At 38.2% G+C, this 19,469-nt stretch overlaps 1 protein-coding gene and 1 long non-coding RNA gene across 2 annotated transcripts; both read left to right on the top strand.

Annotated features, from left to right (window-relative positions):
• The first annotated feature begins 3,377 nt into the window (after nucleotides 1-3,377).
• On the top strand, nucleotides 3,378-16,909 carry mpzl2b (myelin protein zero-like 2b). The gene is made up of 5 exons (XM_082548759.1): nucleotides 3,378-3,739; nucleotides 12,743-12,912; nucleotides 13,110-13,323; nucleotides 13,951-14,113; nucleotides 15,093-16,909. The coding sequence occupies exons 1-5, from the start codon at nucleotides 3,691-3,693 to the stop codon at nucleotides 15,223-15,225; spliced, it is 729 nt and encodes a 242-aa protein (XP_082404885.1). The 5' UTR covers nucleotides 3,378-3,690; the 3' UTR covers nucleotides 15,226-16,909.
• LOC309715557 lies at nucleotides 5,176-8,994 on the top strand. Its single transcript, XR_014279226.1, has 3 exons — nucleotides 5,176-5,565; nucleotides 6,563-7,460; nucleotides 8,429-8,994. It is a non-coding gene; the product is annotated as an uncharacterized lncRNA (long non-coding RNA).
• Nucleotides 16,910-19,469: the final 2,560 nt, after the last annotated feature.

Below are 19,469 nucleotides of genomic sequence, written 5' to 3'. Positions count from 1 at the left end.
TAGTAAATACACAAACAAACAAAAAACCCCAGAAATTTCTATATTAGCTAATGAAAAAACAAGAACTATAATAAAAAACAGTTAATCTTTATCTACCTTTCACATTTTCCAGAAAAACAAAAGGAAGAATAAAAAAAAAAAGACAAGATTAAGACTGTGCAAAAGAGAATTCTACCACAAATGAGTAGGGGAGACCGGGGATAGTTGCAACATGGGTCAGTTGTAACACTTTCAATTTCTCCAATCAGGGCTAAGTTTCAAATGATGTGACTCATCCTGTGCATGCCCAACTCAGTTCTGCTATCACATGTGGAAAATCAGCACATTTTGTCAAACACAGACAATTTAACGCGAAAAAAAGTAATTTGTATGCCAAAAAGTACGTTTTTCCCATTTATTTCAATTTCTAATAGCATTATCTGCTTTGCAGCGAAACTCATCAAACTTAAATTATGTTATTTGTATGTCTATGGGGATATATTCTGTGTAGGTCTTTAGTGCTAATGTTTTAGCCGTTGGCTGTAATGTTAGCTAGTTCATGGCTATAGGAGTCTGGGTCAGTTGTAACAGCAACAGTCTGGGTCAGTTGTAACAATAACGCAGATGTTAAAACTTACCACACTATTACTTTAACTTATATTAAACAAGTTGGGGCAACGACATCAGCAGAGAGAGGTTCACTGGTCGCATTTGTATATGCGGTTAATGCCATTGGCAACACAATTCCTCCACTGTTTGTGTTCCCACACATACATTATGCAGACCTCTGTGTCAGAGATGGACCAGTAGGAAGTACTGGTAGTGGAAATGGGTGCAAGAAACAGATTTCCTCATCTTTCTGAAGCACTTTGAAAACCACACCAAGGTAAGCCATGATAAAAAGTAATGGAATTGCGATGCTGGTGAACAACTACATTTTTTCAGCTTCATTGTTATGTTCAAAATTGGTGCAAGAGTTGTAGGTTATAATGCCCACTGAGCCAATGAGGCCAAACTCAAGGAAGACCAACCAAAATTAATGAAATATTCAGTTGCAGAAAATTCCATAATTTGTCTTTTTTGGGGGGTTGGAATATGTTCAAAAGCTAGATTTCGGCATTCTGTCACACACACACAGAGCTACATAAATGGCTCTAAGTGCATTCATGTGTTGAATAAACAAAGATTACATGTTAATGTTTTGTTAGTACCCTTATTTCATTGTGTTACATTTCACCCCAGGATATGTTACAACTAACCCAGACTATGGGGTTAATTGTAACATTTCACTCTTTGTGTTTGAGACCATACCATGCAATGGGTAACTGTGCTGCAGAGAAAATAGCTGCACTATTTAATAGCAGAGACATGTAAATACTTTGCATTACATTTTGAATCCACTACCTTAACAGAGCTCCAATTTACAGACAGAAATGTTAAAAATGTTACAACTATCCCCGGTCTCCCCTACAAAACATTTTAATAAATGTCATTAATGAATCTAAGAAACAGCTGCAAGAAGGTTTGATACAGAAATATCTCTGTAATCCTATGTTCTGACAGGTGTGTTCACCTGTCACTAAAAAGGAGAGCTGTACAGTTGTTTAGGAGTGATTTCCTGAAGTGTTCAGCGAGGCTGAATGAGTCTGAGGAAGAATGGGCTCTGCAGTCTCTTTAGTGTGTGGCTAATGGAGCGGGAGCAATGGCTGTGAATGATGATCAGTTTGTTCAGTGACTTCCTGTCCCTCACTGACTCCAACACTTCCAGTTTCCGACTAAACAAACTGAGCCTCAGCCATTGTTAATGCAGATTTTCTTTTTTTCAGTGTAAGCATTCTTCATGACTCTTGAAGAACCTGTGGCTTTTTCAGTAACAGAAATCAGCTTTATAATAGCCTTTCTTTGTTCCTGGGAAACTTCGAGGTTGCTTTTGTTTGGCTCACTTTTACATTTTACAAACTGGCAGATAAGACATGCTAAAAAAATATCCTGGGACATTTATTTAAACACAAATTGTCTTTACTTTGATTTCACATATGGCATGATTCACCATCACTAAAACCTCTTTAAATTCTTTTAGTTCTTCCTTTATTTTCTCCTGTTTGTATTATGTTTCTATAATGCCTTTTCCCTCTTAATCCTTACATTGCCCAGCCAAGTCCCCAGCGGTGTTTGTTAACCAACTGAAACAGTCCACCGCTTTTCTGCGTGTGTAGACGTGCCCTGAAAGCTCAATGAAAGGTTTGAAAGAAGTGTCGCTACTCTTAGGGAAAAATAACTCATACCAAAATGAACCACCAGATGGAGCCCCTACACATCTCTGCTTAAGTTTTCAGTAGATCAAACCAAGCCACCCATACCAGCTAAAATACCCCGCACAGTACAACTGAGCCATACCAGATCTCCAGGATTCATGTTTTCCATTTCATTTATCACTCATATTGTCAGATGCTATTTTTTATACAATACGTTTACCTCCTAAAACATACCTGGAAGACCTCTGAAAGTAAATAAACCATTATGAATTTCCCTCAATGTCAGAACTTTTTAATTTATTGTTTTGTCATTTTTTAAATCGAGAATAACTAAACATCAATTAAACTCAAATTAACAGTGCCTATCATCGGATTAGCTTTGTAAGTATTTGTTTGTTTGTGAAGACAAATCCTGAAGGATATCAAATTTATCAGTAAATAGATAAAGCCTCAAAATGAGATTTTTACAAACACTGGCATCCTCTTTATAGATTTACTGGTATCCCAGACCACAATTTGTAAAGCTATAGTGAATATCTTACTTAGATTTGGTGTGTAGACCACAGGTCCACTACGGAGGAAGACAGACTCAGTTGTAATGACATTAGTTGCCTGGTCAGACCTAATTGGAGAGCTTCTGATTCTGCTGTACATTGTATTAAATTATAAAGGTATATACTCATCTAAGCCTGCATCAGCATAACTACATTTTTAAGACAAGCGTATGACATAGACTGTATGTAAAAGCTGGATGTAGCTACTGTTTATGTTGTCTAGAGAAGTTGGGAAAGTATGATGATAGCCTATGTAATATAATATCTCTCAGTATTCATTTTGACAGCAAATCTTGGTATTATGGTGTAAAAATGTAAATGTGTCTATCTAACCTTAATTGCACAGAGAGGTAACTTCTGATTGCACCACTTCCAAACTTGTAACCATTTTCTTTGGATTTCAGTTAGTTCAGATTGGACCCTGCCTCTTGTCCTATAATAGCTGGGATATTGTAGGACAAGAGCCCCTCCACGCAAAGTGCTGTAATGCTGGTAACTCTTCCTTTGCAACTCTGGGTGCTCGGATTAATTTTCAGATAGTTTTTGACTGACTGGAGGAAGCAGTTTGCCTTCAGGGCGTTTTTTGTTGTCTTATTTACTGTTTTCTATAGCGGGTTGGTAAGTTTTAGGTGTCTGACGCATTTAGCTGTGTAAATAACTGAATGTGCTCTTAGAAAGTAGGAGTAAGAAGAAGGTAGGGTTGAAATGTGTCACGTTTCGACTCAGCGGTTGTGAGATTACATGGGCATGTGTTATGCAATAGGCAAAACTCCGCCTACAGGTGCACTGAGGTTTTCACTGTCCAAAAAAACGGCTTTGTCCTTTTGGCAGCGATAGTCGCGATCCGGACTCTAATAAACTTTCATGAAGGGATTTATACAGAAGAATTAATCAGGCGGAGTATGTATCGGATATTACCTCTGCTCCTCCTGGGAGGATTCTTCCTGACAGGTGAGTTTTAGGAACTTCCGGGAGGTACATCGCATTATTAACGTGTTTCACAAACATGGCAACCGTGTTTAATAAAACGAAACACAAACGAAACATCAAGTTCGGAATCTTATTTGGTCTCTGAGCTGTAAAGCCCGTGTTATTCTTTGGGCGTTCACGGTGTAGTACAGAGTATAAAGTACACTTACGTGTACTGCGACCAGTTTCTGCTAGTATGCCGTAGCAGGCGTTGATAAGACCGTGTTTGGATTTGAAGCCATGGATTATTTCTTTGTATTAGATCATACTTTTAACTGACAATCACTTTATTAGGTACACATGTTCAGCAGCTTGCTAACGCAAATATCTTGTCAATCACATGGCAGCAGATCAAAGCAATTAAGCAAGGTGACCTGCCGAAGTTCAAACTAAAAAACGGGAAGGAAGGGGATCCAAGTAACCGTGAAAGTGGCATTTTTGAAATACTTAGACCAGACAGGCTGGTCGGAGTATCTCAGAAACTGCAATGGTCTGAAAAAGAAAGCACATCCAGTATCCGTCAGAGGAGAATAATGGGCCACTACCTTGAGTTTATATGAAGGCAACAGTAACTTAAAATAACCACTTGTTACAACCAAGCTGTGCAGAAGAGCATCTGAATGCACAACACATCAAACCTCAAAGCAGGTGGGCAGCAGCAGCAGAATGCACACTGTGTGACACTCCTGTCAGCCAAGATCAGTAAACTGAGGCTACAAGTTGCACAGACTCACAAAAATGGCATAACAAATTACAGAAGTGGAAAAAGATTGTCTGGTATGATGAGCCTGGATTTCTTCTGTGACCATTCAGATGGTATCCGACGTAAACAACATGAAAGCATGGATCTGTTCTGCAGTGATTCAGCCTTGTGGTGGTTTAATGGTGTGAGGGAAAGAATTTCTTTGCGCACTTTGGGCCCCTTAGTACGGTGGCTGGGAAGTGCAAAGCGCAACAAATTAAAAAACGGCAACAAATTAAAAATCCGCAACAAATTAAAAAACGGCAACAAATTAAAAATCCACAACAAATTAAAAAACGGCAACAAATTAAAAATCCACAACAAATTAAAAATCCACAACAAATTAAAAAACGCAACAAATTAAAAATCCACAACAAATTAAAAAACCACAACAAATTAAAAATCCACAACAAATTAAAAATCTACAACAAATTAAAAATCCACAACAAATTAAAAATCCACAACAAATTAAAAATCCACAACAAATTAAAAAACCGCAACAAATTAAAAATCCACAACAAATTAAAAAACCGCAACAAATTAAAAATCCACAACAAATTAAAAATCCACAACAAATTAAAAAAACGCAACAAATTAAAAAACCGCAACAAATTAAAAAACCACAACAAATTAAAAATCCACAATAAATTAAAAAACCGCAACAAATTAAAAATCCTTGACGGAAAGGGATTGTCTGAAATACCGGAAGTCGAGAGTGATGTCACGAGAGGGGGCGTGGCCAGGATTTTTGGTTGAGGCGCCATGTTTCTGGGCCGAACAAAGCGCTAGCGAAAGAGGAGCGAAAGTACACGGATAACACCAGCTATGGTTCGTACTTGCTGTGCGGTCGGTTGTAAAGTTAGATCGCACGACCGGCAAGGGAATAAGGTTGAAAATGGTTTATCTTTTCATTCTTTCCCCACCTGGAAGCAACATGAGGCAGCTCATGTATCGGATGTTACCAAAAGAAGGCGTCTAGTCTGGATAGCAGCTGTGAGACCAGCTGATATCCAGTTCTCTTCCATCTCCAAATATCTGTTGGTGTGCTCCAGACATTTTCATTCCGGTAAGTTATAGATCTGTTCATATCACTCTTTATCGGTCTTTTAAGTCTGACATCAATAGCCGTGTCTTGGCTCAAACTCCCAAGAGCACCTGCAGGTCCATAAATCACACGATCACTGTGGCATCACTGAGTGTTGAAAAACTATCTAAAGTCTTTCATCTGTAATAAAATGATCAGCGTTCTGCTCTACCATGTGTAACAATTGAGTTTATCATCCAGGCATCCATGAAAACGAAATTAGCAGGAAGTTAGCTCGCTAGATTCCATCTAAATACAATATAGCATGTCCTAACTGAGGGATTTTGGAAACAAAGTCAAACGTACAGCTCTGCTATCACTTCCAACATAAATGAAGACAGAAAACTAAACAGCAGTGACGTTTGTAGGGTACTGAAGTTTGGCTAGCTGGTGTAAAACGATGTGCTACGTGACCGTTAGCAACACAGCTATGTTAGCATAATATAAACACTAACTTTTTCCACTTGATAAAAGTTATCGTGAGGATTCTCGGTGGTCAGGAACAAATGTAATCGCATGGCAGGATGCTGTAAACGGACCAAACTTCAGCCAGGAGAACAACTGAGATAATCCATCCACAAGGATGAATAGGATTAGTCATTCATATACTGCTGCATGGGCTGGGCTGTAGCTACATCGTAAGGTTTTAAAAACTGAGCTTTCAAATGATTAGTGGTGATAGAAGCAGTGGGAGGCCAACAGTGGTCACTTACTGTTTTTAGGAGTTTTTTGAGATTAAATAGAAGACAATACAAAACATTAAACATGTTAACAACACAAAACCCATATTAAACGCAGACTACTTCAGGCCTGGAAGCAGGATTTGTCACGCCATCACTTAAAGACCAGATAGCCTATTAGTTTTCTTTTCAATGCACTCTGAGGTCATAGCAAATTAGAAAAAAAAAACATCCTAATGAGTGATTTTGCAGAACTACGTGCTATTTATAGACTTGCTAATTATTTGGCATTATTGCAGCAGACCAGCCAATGAAATGGATGAAACATCGTGACTGGGTTCCAGCGCTACACAAGGGACCTGCTTCAAACATACCACCATGCCAATCAGATTACTTCTTCCATGTGAGGGTGAAGAGGTGACCCTTCTGGATAAGATGGTGAAGGTTTGCTGCCGTTTTGATGAACAGTGTGGTAGTAAAACCAGGGGAAAATGAAACTTGCTCCTGTTAAATATTCTTAAGTCTTGTGCTGTATAAATAGCGGTAATTTTTCAGAAGATAAATTGAAGTAATTGATAGTAAATTAAGTAGTGTTAGTAGTGGGTGATATCGTGTAAATGCTGTCATGATTTTGTGTAAACATTTTGTCTTTTATAAACTATAAATGACATGGATTCTACATTGTAACTGATGTGATGTTCTATAATAAAAAAGAGGCAAAAATTAGTTTGTTTCTTTATTGAACTTTTGAACAGTGGTACTCAGTCAGTACATATTCAGTAAATGCAAATTATTTACATGGCAGTGCACTTCAGGCATAAATCTAGACCCTTATATAAAACATTATGGGTCATTCCCACAACCCACAGCTTTACTGTGCTCCAGCAAAGTATCCAATAGCAGTGACAACTCCTCCACAGTAGCAGGTGGGATTTTTCTTTTTTGAGGACGACTCCTTTTACCTGTCAATACGGATGGTCTGTTTATGTTTTGATCCAGAGCCGTTTTTGGGCAGCTGAAGAGGAGAAGTCTATCTTATGGCCAACCTCTGGCTGTATCTTGGTCATATTACCCAGCAAAACCCAGTATGCAGGTTCATCTGTAACAGCCCTTGTGCCACAGATCCGCATTGTTGCTTCTACTTTAAAAAGAAGAACAGCGACATGGCTGCAGGTCTCCACGACTCCGGCCATACAGGTGCAGTGGGCAGCTTCAACCTTCCCTGTGATGCTCACAATGACCCATGGCTGCAATGCTGGTTCATTCAGTCTTTGAGAGTGAAGTACCTGAAACATACAAGTTACTAGTTAATTTAAAGACAAAGACTCTAATGAGCTAAGGCCAACATAAATGTGTTTTATCTACTTTCAAATCCATTTATCATAAATGTAACAAAGTGTTTAGAAAGTTAGCACATACATGTAATTTTCCATTTTTTTATGTATCCATCTATAGAACGCTGCATGTTATATTCCAAATCTGCCTGTTCTCTTTCAGAAACCTGACTTCAGAAAATGAAACTAAAGTATGTAATCACTTTATGGAGAAAGCATAAAGTTTGACTTTAGGTGACAATTATGGACACGTAATATGATAAGGAGATTCTGCAGGTCATTAATCAATGTATTATAGTAAAAAATGTATTTTTGTGACAAAGGACACAAACACGGAAGCAAGATATGTAATTAGGATTATTTCTAATAAATATGAATAAATAATTGCAATTTCTTTAACCACTGAGAATAACTAAATCCTTCAGGACAATGTCACATCAATGCACTGAACTCACTATGGCTACGTTCACACTGCAAATCTTAATGCTCAATTCCGATTTTTTTGTCTGCTTGTTCACACTACAAATAAAATGTGACAGCAAACGCGCTCCTTTGTGAACCCTCAAAGTGGCCCACATATGCAAAAGCAGATGTCACACACAACACGCTCTGTTTAGACCCAGACCAAACAGTATTGTTTGACTGATGGCCCTTAAATATAAAGACTTGTTTCAGACTTTGCTTTAAGTTATTTTGTTATTTACATATGGCCTAATAATTATCCTTATTGCCATTTTAGAGAGGAGCGGTGCTTCAAAGGATATGCAGATTTCTGTCAGAATCTGCAGATTATACAGTATAAATAAAATGTTCATGTTGTCTTCCCAACAGTTTCACTAACATCTACACGGGATGGACACGAAGCGCCGTTGTTCCTGACCACCGAGAATCCTCACGATAACTTTTATCAAGTGGAAAAAGTTAGTGTTTATATTATGCTAACATAGCTGTGTCGCTAACGGTCACGTAGCACATCGTTTTACACCAGCTAGCCAAACTTCAGTACCCTACAAACGTCACTGCTGTTTAGTTTTCTGTCTTCATTTATGTTGGAAGTGATAGCAGAGCTGTACGTTTGACTTTGTTTCCAAAATCCCTCAGTTAGGACATGCTATATTGTATTTAGATGGAATCTAGCGAGCTAACTTCCTGCTAATTTCGTTTTCATGGATGCCTGGATGATAAACTCAATTGTTACACATGGTAGAGCAGAACGCTGATCATTTTATTACAGATGAAAGACTTTAGATAGTTTTTCAACACTCAGTGATGCCACAGTGATCGTGTGATTTATGGACCTGCAGGTGCTCTTGGGAGTTTGAGCCAAGACACGGCTAGTGATGTCAGACTTAAAAGACCGATAAAGAGTGATATGAACATATCTATAACTTACCGGAATGAAAATGTCTGGAGCACACCAACAGATATTTGGAGATGGAAGAGAACTGGATATCAGCTGGTCTCACAGCTGCTATCCAGACTAGACGCCTTCTTTTGGTAACATCCGATACATGAGCTGCCTCATGTTGCTTCCAGGTGGGGAAAGAATGAAAAGATAAACCATTTTCAACCTTATTCCCTTGCCGGTCGTGCGATCTAACTTTACAACCGACCGCACAGCAAGTACGAACCATAGCTGGTGTTATCCGTGTACTTTCGCTCCTCTTTCGCTAGCGCTTTGTTCGGCCCAGAAACATGGCGCCTCAACCAAAAATCCTGGCCACGCCCCCTCTCGTGACATCACTCTCGACTTCCGGTATTTCAGACAATCCCTTTCCGTCAAGGATTTTTAATTTGTTGCGGTTTTTTAATTTGTTGTGGATTTTTAATTTGTTGCGGTTTTTTAATTTGTTGCGGTTTTTTAATTTGTTGTGGTTTTTCAATTTGTTGCGGATTTTTAATTTGTTGTGGTTTTTTAATTTGTTGTGGATTTTTAATTTGTTGTGGATTTTTAATTTGTTGCGGTTTTTTAATTTGTTGCGGTTTTTTAATTTGTTGTGGATTTTTAATTTGTTGCGTTTTTTTAATTTGTTGTGGATTTTTAATTTGTTGCGGTTTTTTAATTTGTTGCGGTTTTTTAATTTGTTGTGGATTTTTAATTTGTTGTAGATTTTTAATTTGTTGCGGTTTTTTAATTTGTTGTGGTTTTTTAATTTGTTGCGGATTTTTAATTTGTTGCCGTTTTTTAATTTGTTGCGCTTTGCACTTCCCAGCCACCATACCTTAGTACTAACGGAGCGTCGTTTAAACACCACAGTATTGTTGTTGACCATGTTCATCCCTTTATATGACCGCATCACTCATCTCATGATGGCTGCTTCTTAAACTGATCTCAAACTGTTTTCCTGAAAATAACAATTCACTAGCTAGGACCACATCCTCACTTTAGGTTTCACAGCATTTCTAGTAGATAATGACAGATGGCTTGAGCATAAATTGAGGCTGTGGTTTGGGGAAAGCCTGAGAGTTGACTGGCAGCAGCTCTCAGGCCAGGCAAATCCCCATGTACCAATGAGAAGTGAATGAATTGAAAAAGGAAGGAAGGGAGGGACGGTGGGGCACGAAAATGAACAGCTTGTAGTGCCAGGAGGGTCGAACTACAATGAGTTCACTGTACCTAATAGTCTCCACAGTCACTAAATCTGAATCCATCTTTAGGATGTGCTGGAAGAGGAGATCATCACGCATATGCAGCTGACAAATCTGCTGCAACTGTGCAATGCTGTCGTGTCAGTATGGACCAAAATCACTGAGAAATGCTTCCAGCTCCTTGTAGAATCTATGCCACAAAGAATAAACACAGCTGTGAAGGCAAAAAGGGGTCCAGCAAGGAACACCTTAGTATTAGTAAGCTGTACCTAATGAAGTGCCCAGTGACTATATATGCCACACATACCGTTACTATCCACAATTCATGCCTTAATCCATGCAAGTAATTTCATTAATATTTATTTTTTTAATATCCACTTTTTTGTGGATATTAAAAAAAAATCAACATGCCATACATGCAATGTGTCGGTTTGACTGTAGACATTTGAGAATTTAAAGGCTTCAGCAACAGCTGTAATGTTTACAATCAAAAGCCAAACACTGTGAAAAAGCTTCTTGTATAAGAACAGCTTATATATAAAAGAGGAAGTCAGAGCCCCAACTTTCTATATAAAATGACATAATATATTTAAAAAATAAATATGTATGCATAGCTGCAGCTGTCTGCAATACAACTTTATGCAAAAAACTATAAAAACGACTTTTAATTTATTTTGGAAGAAGTTCGAACATATACATTCACATTAAGTACAGCATGTTTGTGCTGCTCATGATGGATCCCAAACCTTTATTTTTCCTTTATTGTGGCTTCCTTTTCTTTCACTGTGTTTCTCTGCATGTTGTCTTGAGGTGTCTTCTGACTGTTTTTAAGAATGCCAGTCACTCATCTTCCTTTTTGCATGTCATTCTGAGCAACTGACGCCAAAATCCACTTGAACCAGCTGCTATTTGCAGCTTAACTTGTGTGTTGTTTTCGAATGTAAATCTAAGCCATATGCAACATGGATTTTGCATTCTTCTTTAACTAACATGTGATACGTGAGCTGGACAGCATTTGGTCATACAAAGTCATTTCTATATCTGATATCTGAGCAGGAATCTATTCAACATTTTAGGAAACATCTTTAATTAACAAAAAATCCATGTTTGCAGTGTGATTCTTACTTCTAAACAGGAAACTTGCACATAACCTCTGACTGCAGGGTTGTTTGATGTGTGATCACAGTACTTTTGGTTTTTTCCAATTAGTTTTCATTTTGTTTAGTTTTGACTTTTTTCTCTTTAAGTCATCTTAGTTTCAGTTAGTTGCGCAGAGTGAAGTTAGTTCTCCAAGTTTACAAAATAGTTTCAGTTGTAGTTTTTTCCCCCCCAAAAGTTAAATTTGATTTTAGTGAATTAAATATTTTTTCACTTCTGGTTTAAGTTTTCAGTTTAGCTGTAACTAACAATATTAACCTTGGTCTGTAAACACAGCAGATACATTGACGGGGTGTTCCCACACTCTCGGCCATGGAGGAGATAATTGAGAGGAGAACTGAAACTGGCCTTGTTTGTTTGACCATGGCTCAGGGGGTTGAGAAGCGTATCTGTAACCGGAAGGTTGCCGGTTCGATCCCCGGGCTCTCTGTCCTGGTCGTTGTGTCCTTGGGCAAGACACTTTACCCTACCGCCTACTGGTGTTGGCCAGAGGGGCCGATGGAGCGATATGGCAGCCTCGCTTCTGTCAGTCTGCCCCAGGGCAGCTGTGGCTACAACTGTAGCTTGCCTCCACCAGTGTGTGAATGCGAGAGTGAATGAATAGTGGCATTGTAAAGCGCTTTGGGTGCCTTGAAAACCGCTATATAAATCCAATCTATTATTATTATTATTTGAAGAGTATCAGCTGTGTGCTCCCACAGAGCCTTGGAAAGCGTTGATAAGTTTTTCAGTAATTCAGATTTAAAGGCAAGTTTATTTGTATAGCACAAAAAATAGTTATTTCTAAAAACGTAACTACTCTTCTTTTATTAAGGTTAATGTGGTTTCTTAACTTTTATTCTTCTGTCTGTGTTGAGCTGCTTCCTTATTTACCAGGGATCTGTTAACCATTATACTAAAGAGCTTCACATCCCATTAATTTAGCATGGAAAGAAATCCCGTGTCTTACTGGTGCTGGAAGTCTCTGAAACTGCCATCTTTCATCTGCAACATATCACTAAAATTTGAAACATCCTAATCTGTTTATTGCTTCCAGGCTGGACTATTGTAATTCATTATCATCAGATTGTTCTAAAAGTTCCCTAAAAGGGCTCCAATTAGCAGATCTTGAGGTAGATTAACACTAACCTCATAGTAGGTGTGCAAGTACAGATGTTGTTAAATTACAATTTGCTGTGTTCGTTGTTGTACTGGCAGACATGTAAAACCACAGTCAGGCTGTGGAATAGATTGTCATGTCGTTGCCATAAGAAAGTAACAAACACATTTTATATTGAAAGGCAGTAAAGTTCTGAGGCACATGACATGGTGTGTCAAGGACATTACTGTGTTTAATGAAATGGGCAGTTTGAACTAACTTCAATCTTGATTGTTCTCGTTTGGTCGTGTTTATTTCAGGTGTGCGGCATGTTACTGGGATAGAAATTAGAACGGAGAAGGAAATGGAAGCAGTCAACGGGACGGATGTGAAACTAAGCTGCACCTTCAGTAGTACTCATCCAGTGACTCCAGGTTCTGTCACAGTATCCTGGTACTTCCAACCCCTGAATTCAAAACCCGGCGAGTCTGTGAGTATAAAATAGATTTTTTTTAAATGTAATAAAATTCAGTCCATAAGACTTTCAAATAATACCTAATTTCTTCCTCTCAATTTCAGTCTTGTATTAGCTTCTAGTTTTATATGTTTAAAGTTTCCAGTGTGTGTTAATATTTTCTATTTCTGCACTTCCTTTTTTTTTGTCTTTTTCTGTAATGTATGTGGCAGCTGTTTTACTACGAGAATGAAACGCCTCACCCTCCAACGTCTCCGCAGTTCAAAGGGCATGTAGTGTGGTCGGGAGATATCATGAGAAAAGATGCTTCCATCACTCTCCAGGACGTGAATCCAACTTTTAATGGCACCTACAGCTGCCAAGTGAGAAACCCTCCAGACTTTCAAGGCAATATTGGAGAGATCAACCTCAGAGTGATCAACAAAGGTTAGACTATTGGACCTCAATATCAAAAATGACACCTCGTGGATTGAATGATATGATTCATGATTTGGTTTGCTACACAGTTTGTTATCTGCTAAACAATCTGCTAAACTGCTAAAAACAAATAAAGGAAGACTTTGAAAACATCAGCTCACAATGATCAAAAAAGATCATGCTCAATATCTTCTCTGATCTGGACTGGATGATGTGCTAGGAGCGAAAAGATGCCACATTGTTTGAGGGAAATTAAAATGATTAATCCACAGAGGGCTGAATTCAAAGACAGAGAAAAATACAGCAGGCTGGGCTATTTAGCCAAAATTTCATTGCAGTAACTTCAAATGATGGTCAGTAGTTTGTAAGGCACCAGAGACATTTGTATGTGTATGTATTAGAATAAGTCTTTTAAAGACTGATGCGTTGCATATATGACGACTCTGTTACTTTTGAGATGAAAAGTTTGACTCATTCATCGCATCGTTATCAGAAGCAGTACAGTGAGGGAAAAGAGACATTTAAAAAAAATAGAGAACGTTTTAGTATGTGTCATATGATTGAATGAAGCAGAACAGTGTGATTAACCACTGGGTCGCTCATTCATCTTTACTTTGTCTTCTTTCTTGCTCCTAGTGTCCCTCTCTGAGATAAGTTTCCTGGCGATCATAGTTGGAGGTGCTTGTGGTGTAATCCTGCTCATTCTCACTATCATTATGGCAGTGAAGTTCTACAAGAAAAAGAGAAGGGAAGATGACTTTGAGCTGCACGAGCACGATTTCAAAGACCCAACTGTGTGGTGAGGGCCAGAGAACTCTGTCTTTTGGGACTGGTGTGGACTCTGGTTGGCTGTTGGGTTGATTTTCCTGGAGGAGATGACTAATAAGGATAAGGGCATCTTCGTCTATGTTTTTTCCTCTATTGTGAATGTCTTGAATATTAATGTATTTTTTTTTTTATTCAGTTATTTCAGTATTAGAGCTCAAACACCCTTTCCAGTCTGTACACTTTTGTATGTGTGTATATACTATTGAGACTTTTCTACAAAGTTGGTCCTGATTGTGACTACTGAATACTTTGTAACAGAATTTTTTAAATGTAGGTTATGGATTATAATCATGGTTGGTTTTTATAATGGTGGTTATTAATACTTGTTCACAGCAGCAGTTCTAACTGAATGAGTGAGGCTGTTTTTCTGTATAATCTTTAGCATTTTACCATTTAGTTAGCATCTTTCAATCACAGGTTATTTTATTGTAAATTTTATAGATGTCAATTTTAACTAGAGCACCTTTTTGAGGTAATTGTACGTGGTCTTCAACATAAAGAAAAGCTGATACTGCTGCGGTGAACTGAGTTAAATGCGCTCTGCTGCCTTCTACTAATGGGTTACATTACAGCTTTGGCAGATGAAAGCTGTCTGGGCAAAATCTTCTGCTTTCTCGGTGAGCAGCAGCTGCAAGAACAACTGTTGCTTCACAGCACTTGTCATTTTATAAATCCAAGATCCAGGGAACAGTGAATGGGTTTTAGTGCAGAAGTCTTGAACTGTCGAAGGTAAGAATCAGTTCATTGATTTTCTGGGCTCTGGGCTGGGTTGGTTTCAAGTCGAGGAGTCTGGGTGTCTCCTTCTCTATATATAATATTTTTTTTTTTGCTGAGGTAAACCAGTGTTGTTTTGTATATTTGCTTCCCTTTTGATTGAAGCCAGTATCCCACAAATAGTCCTTCTCATTGCATCTGTGTTTGTGTGTGACTGTTTGGTGGGGGTGCTTCAGCAAACCCGAGGAGGCAGAGCATCTGACAGCCTTGCAGAAGAAAAAAGAGGTCAGTTCAGACGATGAAGAGTCTGAGCCCAGCAGTGGAGATGATGATGATGATGACGATGACGACGATGACGATGATGATTAGATAGATGTATTTTTCTTGAATTCAATTTGTTCATTCACACAAATTTATTGGGCTGATCATGTGGATGTGATGCATTCAGAAAGTTTTGTGACCGCCCATGAAAAGCAAAAACTTCTGATTGAAATCTAATTTTTCCCTGTAAAGAAACTCTCCCCGTGCACCTCTGGAACACTTCCACCATAGAGGCTACTTTTAGATATTAACCTTATATTAAAATGTGAGTAAAAAGAGAAAAGCAGTGACTTGCAAATAAGTTAAAACTTTTATTTATTTGGAAAAAAAATCCCAAGAAAAAATGTTGACATATTACAATGTTTTTGTTTTGTTTTAAAATTTTATGTCAGCAGCATGTTTCATAAAATTCTGGATTTATTTCACAGTTTTTCTTAATTTCATCATGTTTTTTTAAGGAAGACTTGTTGACAGTATAGAAATGGATGTAGCTTCTGTGACACTGCTCCCTGGTCTCTGAAGTCTTTGAAGTTTTGAAGCTTTCAGATGACGTTGCCATCTTGGTTTTAAAAAACTGATATGATGAGGCTGATATGAAACCAGATCCTTAGATGATGTAATGCTGGTTTGTTTTAAGACTCTTTCATACAGCTTCTTCTTCTTTCTTTCTTTTTTTCTTGCCTCAAAGCTACTTCCATTTTTTTTATACTGTCTATGGATAAACTGAGCTTCTCTTGGATTCTCTTCTGAGACTTCTAGTTTGCTGCTCTCCAGTTTAAGATGAGCATATACAATAAAATATCTGTCAACATTTTATATCTCTTCTTAGTACTTTTTCAGTTAAATATCAGGTTATTACTGCATTCTGCTTTATTGACATTTTACTTGCTGCTTTATTGACATTTTACTTGCTGCTATAGTGTAGTTGACAGGATTAAAATATATTTGGCTGAACACACATGTTATCTTTGCAAAGCTACCTTTTTTTTCTTCCTTGCCAAAAAGCTTGCATTTGCAGACAGCAAATCTCGACCAATGACATTTCAGCTGAGAAAATCAAGTGTGTTAAGCTCCTAGCATTAAACAGAAGTCATGTGCAGGTTACAACGGTTGGCTAAGCTCACTCCTTTTTAACTATTACAAATTATTTCCACTTCCCAATGTGACGCACCAACCAAAGCTGACTGATTCCAGCTTTTTCTGCACAAATAAAAAACTTACACTTACTCAGTACTCCACATACATACTCCAGTATATAGGCGCCGATGTCTGAAATGTGTTGAGTTGTCATTTCATTTTTTAATAACTGCGACAAATAAATGCCAGATTTGTTCACTGTACTGTTTATGATCGCTATGTTGCTTTGTTGTTTGTTGTTGTGTAATCTCATTGGGGATTTCTACTCAAAAACTGGACATGTATTGCCCTTCTGGGGTGTCCATGAATGTTTACTGTTAAATAATTGAACTGTAGATGTGTAAAGCGTAGGCCCTAGTAAGATGTTTCATTGCTAACACTACCCTGTTGCCAGTGTAGATAGTGCTTATCTGTGCTGCTGCCACAAAAATGTGTCTCTTTCTTTCCAAAAGTTCACCAACAGGTTTATGAGCAATGACTACTGTTTACTTCACGGACAACTAACAAGTTTGTGTTCTGCTTTTTGTATAAAAAGTGAAAAATAAAAATTTCTGTTCAGCGACTTTGGAATAAAGTTTTTTGTTTTAATCATAAAGGCTTGTGAATTCTTTTTGAATAGAAGTGATCAGGGTGTGTACAGAGAGGCTCGATATTAACAGCTCAGTAGCATGGAAGAGAATGCAACATACCAACTGTCAGCCACTCCTCGGTGTGTGTGACAGTGAGTTATTGTAAGTCACTCTGCCCTAAAACAGTTGATTGCAGCTTACAGTTTGTGCTGGAAAGTCACTTTGATGTTTTCTGTGTCTTCAAATAATTTGAAACACTCTCACTGGGACAGTTATTGAAAGGATATTGGTGACTTTACTTTGACACTGCTCACAAAGAGCATAAATTCACAAAAACATCAAACAGATGTGGAACACATCACTGGTAACTTGAATGCTCATTTTTTATATTCCTGAAATTGAATTACATTGTTACCTGTTCTGTTCATATCTGTCCTAAGATAAATCTAACTCAAGCTGCTGGAACAATATTAGTTACTAAGGCGGGGTGGAAAGACTGGGACGTGCAGGAACCTGCCTGGAATTGTCCAAGCTTGTCAAAAACCCCATCTGTCGCCCTACTGATTCATTTTTTCATTTTATATTGTGCGGTGTATTTGTTATCATTGAAAACAACTCGCTGAACCACTTTACTTTATTCCTTTTCATTAGATCAGTGTAAGTGTACCATATTTAACAATCACAGAACCACATAAACGTGCTGTGCTTTTTTTTTTTTTTTTTTTGCTGTGAGAGATTAACTTACCTCTCATTAAAAGAAATAATGTTTTGGAGTGATATGACAGTTTAGTGGCTAGGTTGGGTATCAAACAGGTGCAAATGTTTTGAAGTCTCTGGTTGGATTCTCAGCTGGATAAATAGTTCCCATCTTTTCCCACTGCCGATGTCAGATAAAGTCATTGTGGCCAAACATGTCGACTCTGGTCTTGTTTGTTCAAAGGACTTTGTTCAGATGCAACTTTGTAAACCTAATCTGAGCTGCCATGTTCTCTGCAGAGAGAAGAGGCTTTCTCCTTGGAAGCTCTCCAAACACGCCAGACATATTCAGACTATTTCTAACTGTGCTGTCATGAACTGTAGCTTTTCACATGCTAACTGAGACCTTTTCACTGCTGTTTTTTGTACACATCATTCTAACCTTTCTCTTTGCACATAAATATATCTGTGAAATGCACTTTATGAAATAATCTTCCTTTTTTTATATAACTGTACTTACAGCTGTCAGAAGTATATGTACACTCATCATGGGCATGAATATCATAGTAATTTAGGACTTTTAACGATTTCTTTGTTCATTTTCCAGGATGGAATGATTACACAGTAAACATTTGAATTAATGTAAAAAAACAAGAAGGTGCCCAAGTTTGGCATGTTTTATGAAAGTGAAGTGAAGGTGAGACTGTACCAGTTGTCAAGCATGGCAGTGGTATAACCATGCTCTGAGGCTGTTTTTCTTTAAGTGGTACAGATACATTACATGTGATTGGGGGCAACCGTGGTTGGGAAGCTCATCTTGTAACCGGAAGGTTGCCGGTTCGATCCTCTCTCCAGCTCTGTCTGTCCTGGTCATTGTGTCCTTGGGCAAGATACTTCACCCTACCGCCTACTGGTGTTGGCCAGAGGGGCTGATGGCGCGATATGGCAGCCTGCAGGGCAGCTGTGGCTACAACTGTAGCTGCCTCCACCAGTGTGTGAATGTGAGAGTGAATGAATGGTGGAATTGTAAAGTGCTTTGAGTGTCTAGAAAAGCGCTATATAAATGCAATCCATTATTACATTACACAAAGTGGGGTAAGAAGGAGAAGGAATACTTCCAAATTCTTTAGCCTCACCTCAAATCAACAGCTAGACAGTTGGAGCGTGAACACGGCGGCATACATTACATCAAAACTGGTTTTGGAATGGATAAAGCACACTAACATTAAGCTGCTAGAATGGTTTTCCCAAAGCCTCAACCCTGTTGAAGATTTTACAAACTACACTTGAAAATCAGGTCAGTTCAAGAAAACCAACCAATTTAAACAATCTCTACTAATTCTTAAGAGAGGAGTGGTCAAGTATACAAGTAGATTTATGCCAGAAGCTTGTTGACGACTACCAAAAGCATGTGGTTGCAACTAGCTAAGGTAATTTTACCAAATATTAGTGGGGATGTTTGTATATATTTTGGCCTGTGTGCATACTTTTGACCCTGTGTAGATTAGAGAAACTCCAAAATCCTTTCAATCTTGTGCCTCAATTCTTAGTTTTTCAAACTTTTTCAGGCTGTATGCTGTAGAATTATTCCACCCTGTAAAAAGTTCAAAGAAATCATTTAAACACCAACATTAACATCGCAGTCATGCAGCAACACAGGAACCACCAAGGTTCAAGCCTGCAACATTATGGAAACTGCTGAAACACCAGCGTCACTGTCCACAGTGAAGCAAATGTCACGTAGCCTCGGACTGAGAGTGTATCAAACAAGAAAGACACGAGAACTACGAAGTGTATGCAAACTTCTGACCAGAGCTGTAGTAAGGCTAACACGAAAGGATTTTTACTTGTACTGAAGTATTTTTACAGATTCACGTGTTTTGCTGCAGT

The sequence above is a fragment of the Aulonocara stuartgranti genome (assembly GCF_965226115.1).
Source record: "Aulonocara stuartgranti genome assembly, chromosome: 10".
Classification (NCBI taxonomy): Eukaryota; Metazoa; Chordata; class Actinopteri; order Cichliformes; family Cichlidae; genus Aulonocara; species Aulonocara stuartgranti.
Note: the sequence above shows the minus strand (reverse complement) of the source record. Positions and strands in the feature narration are given on the sequence as shown.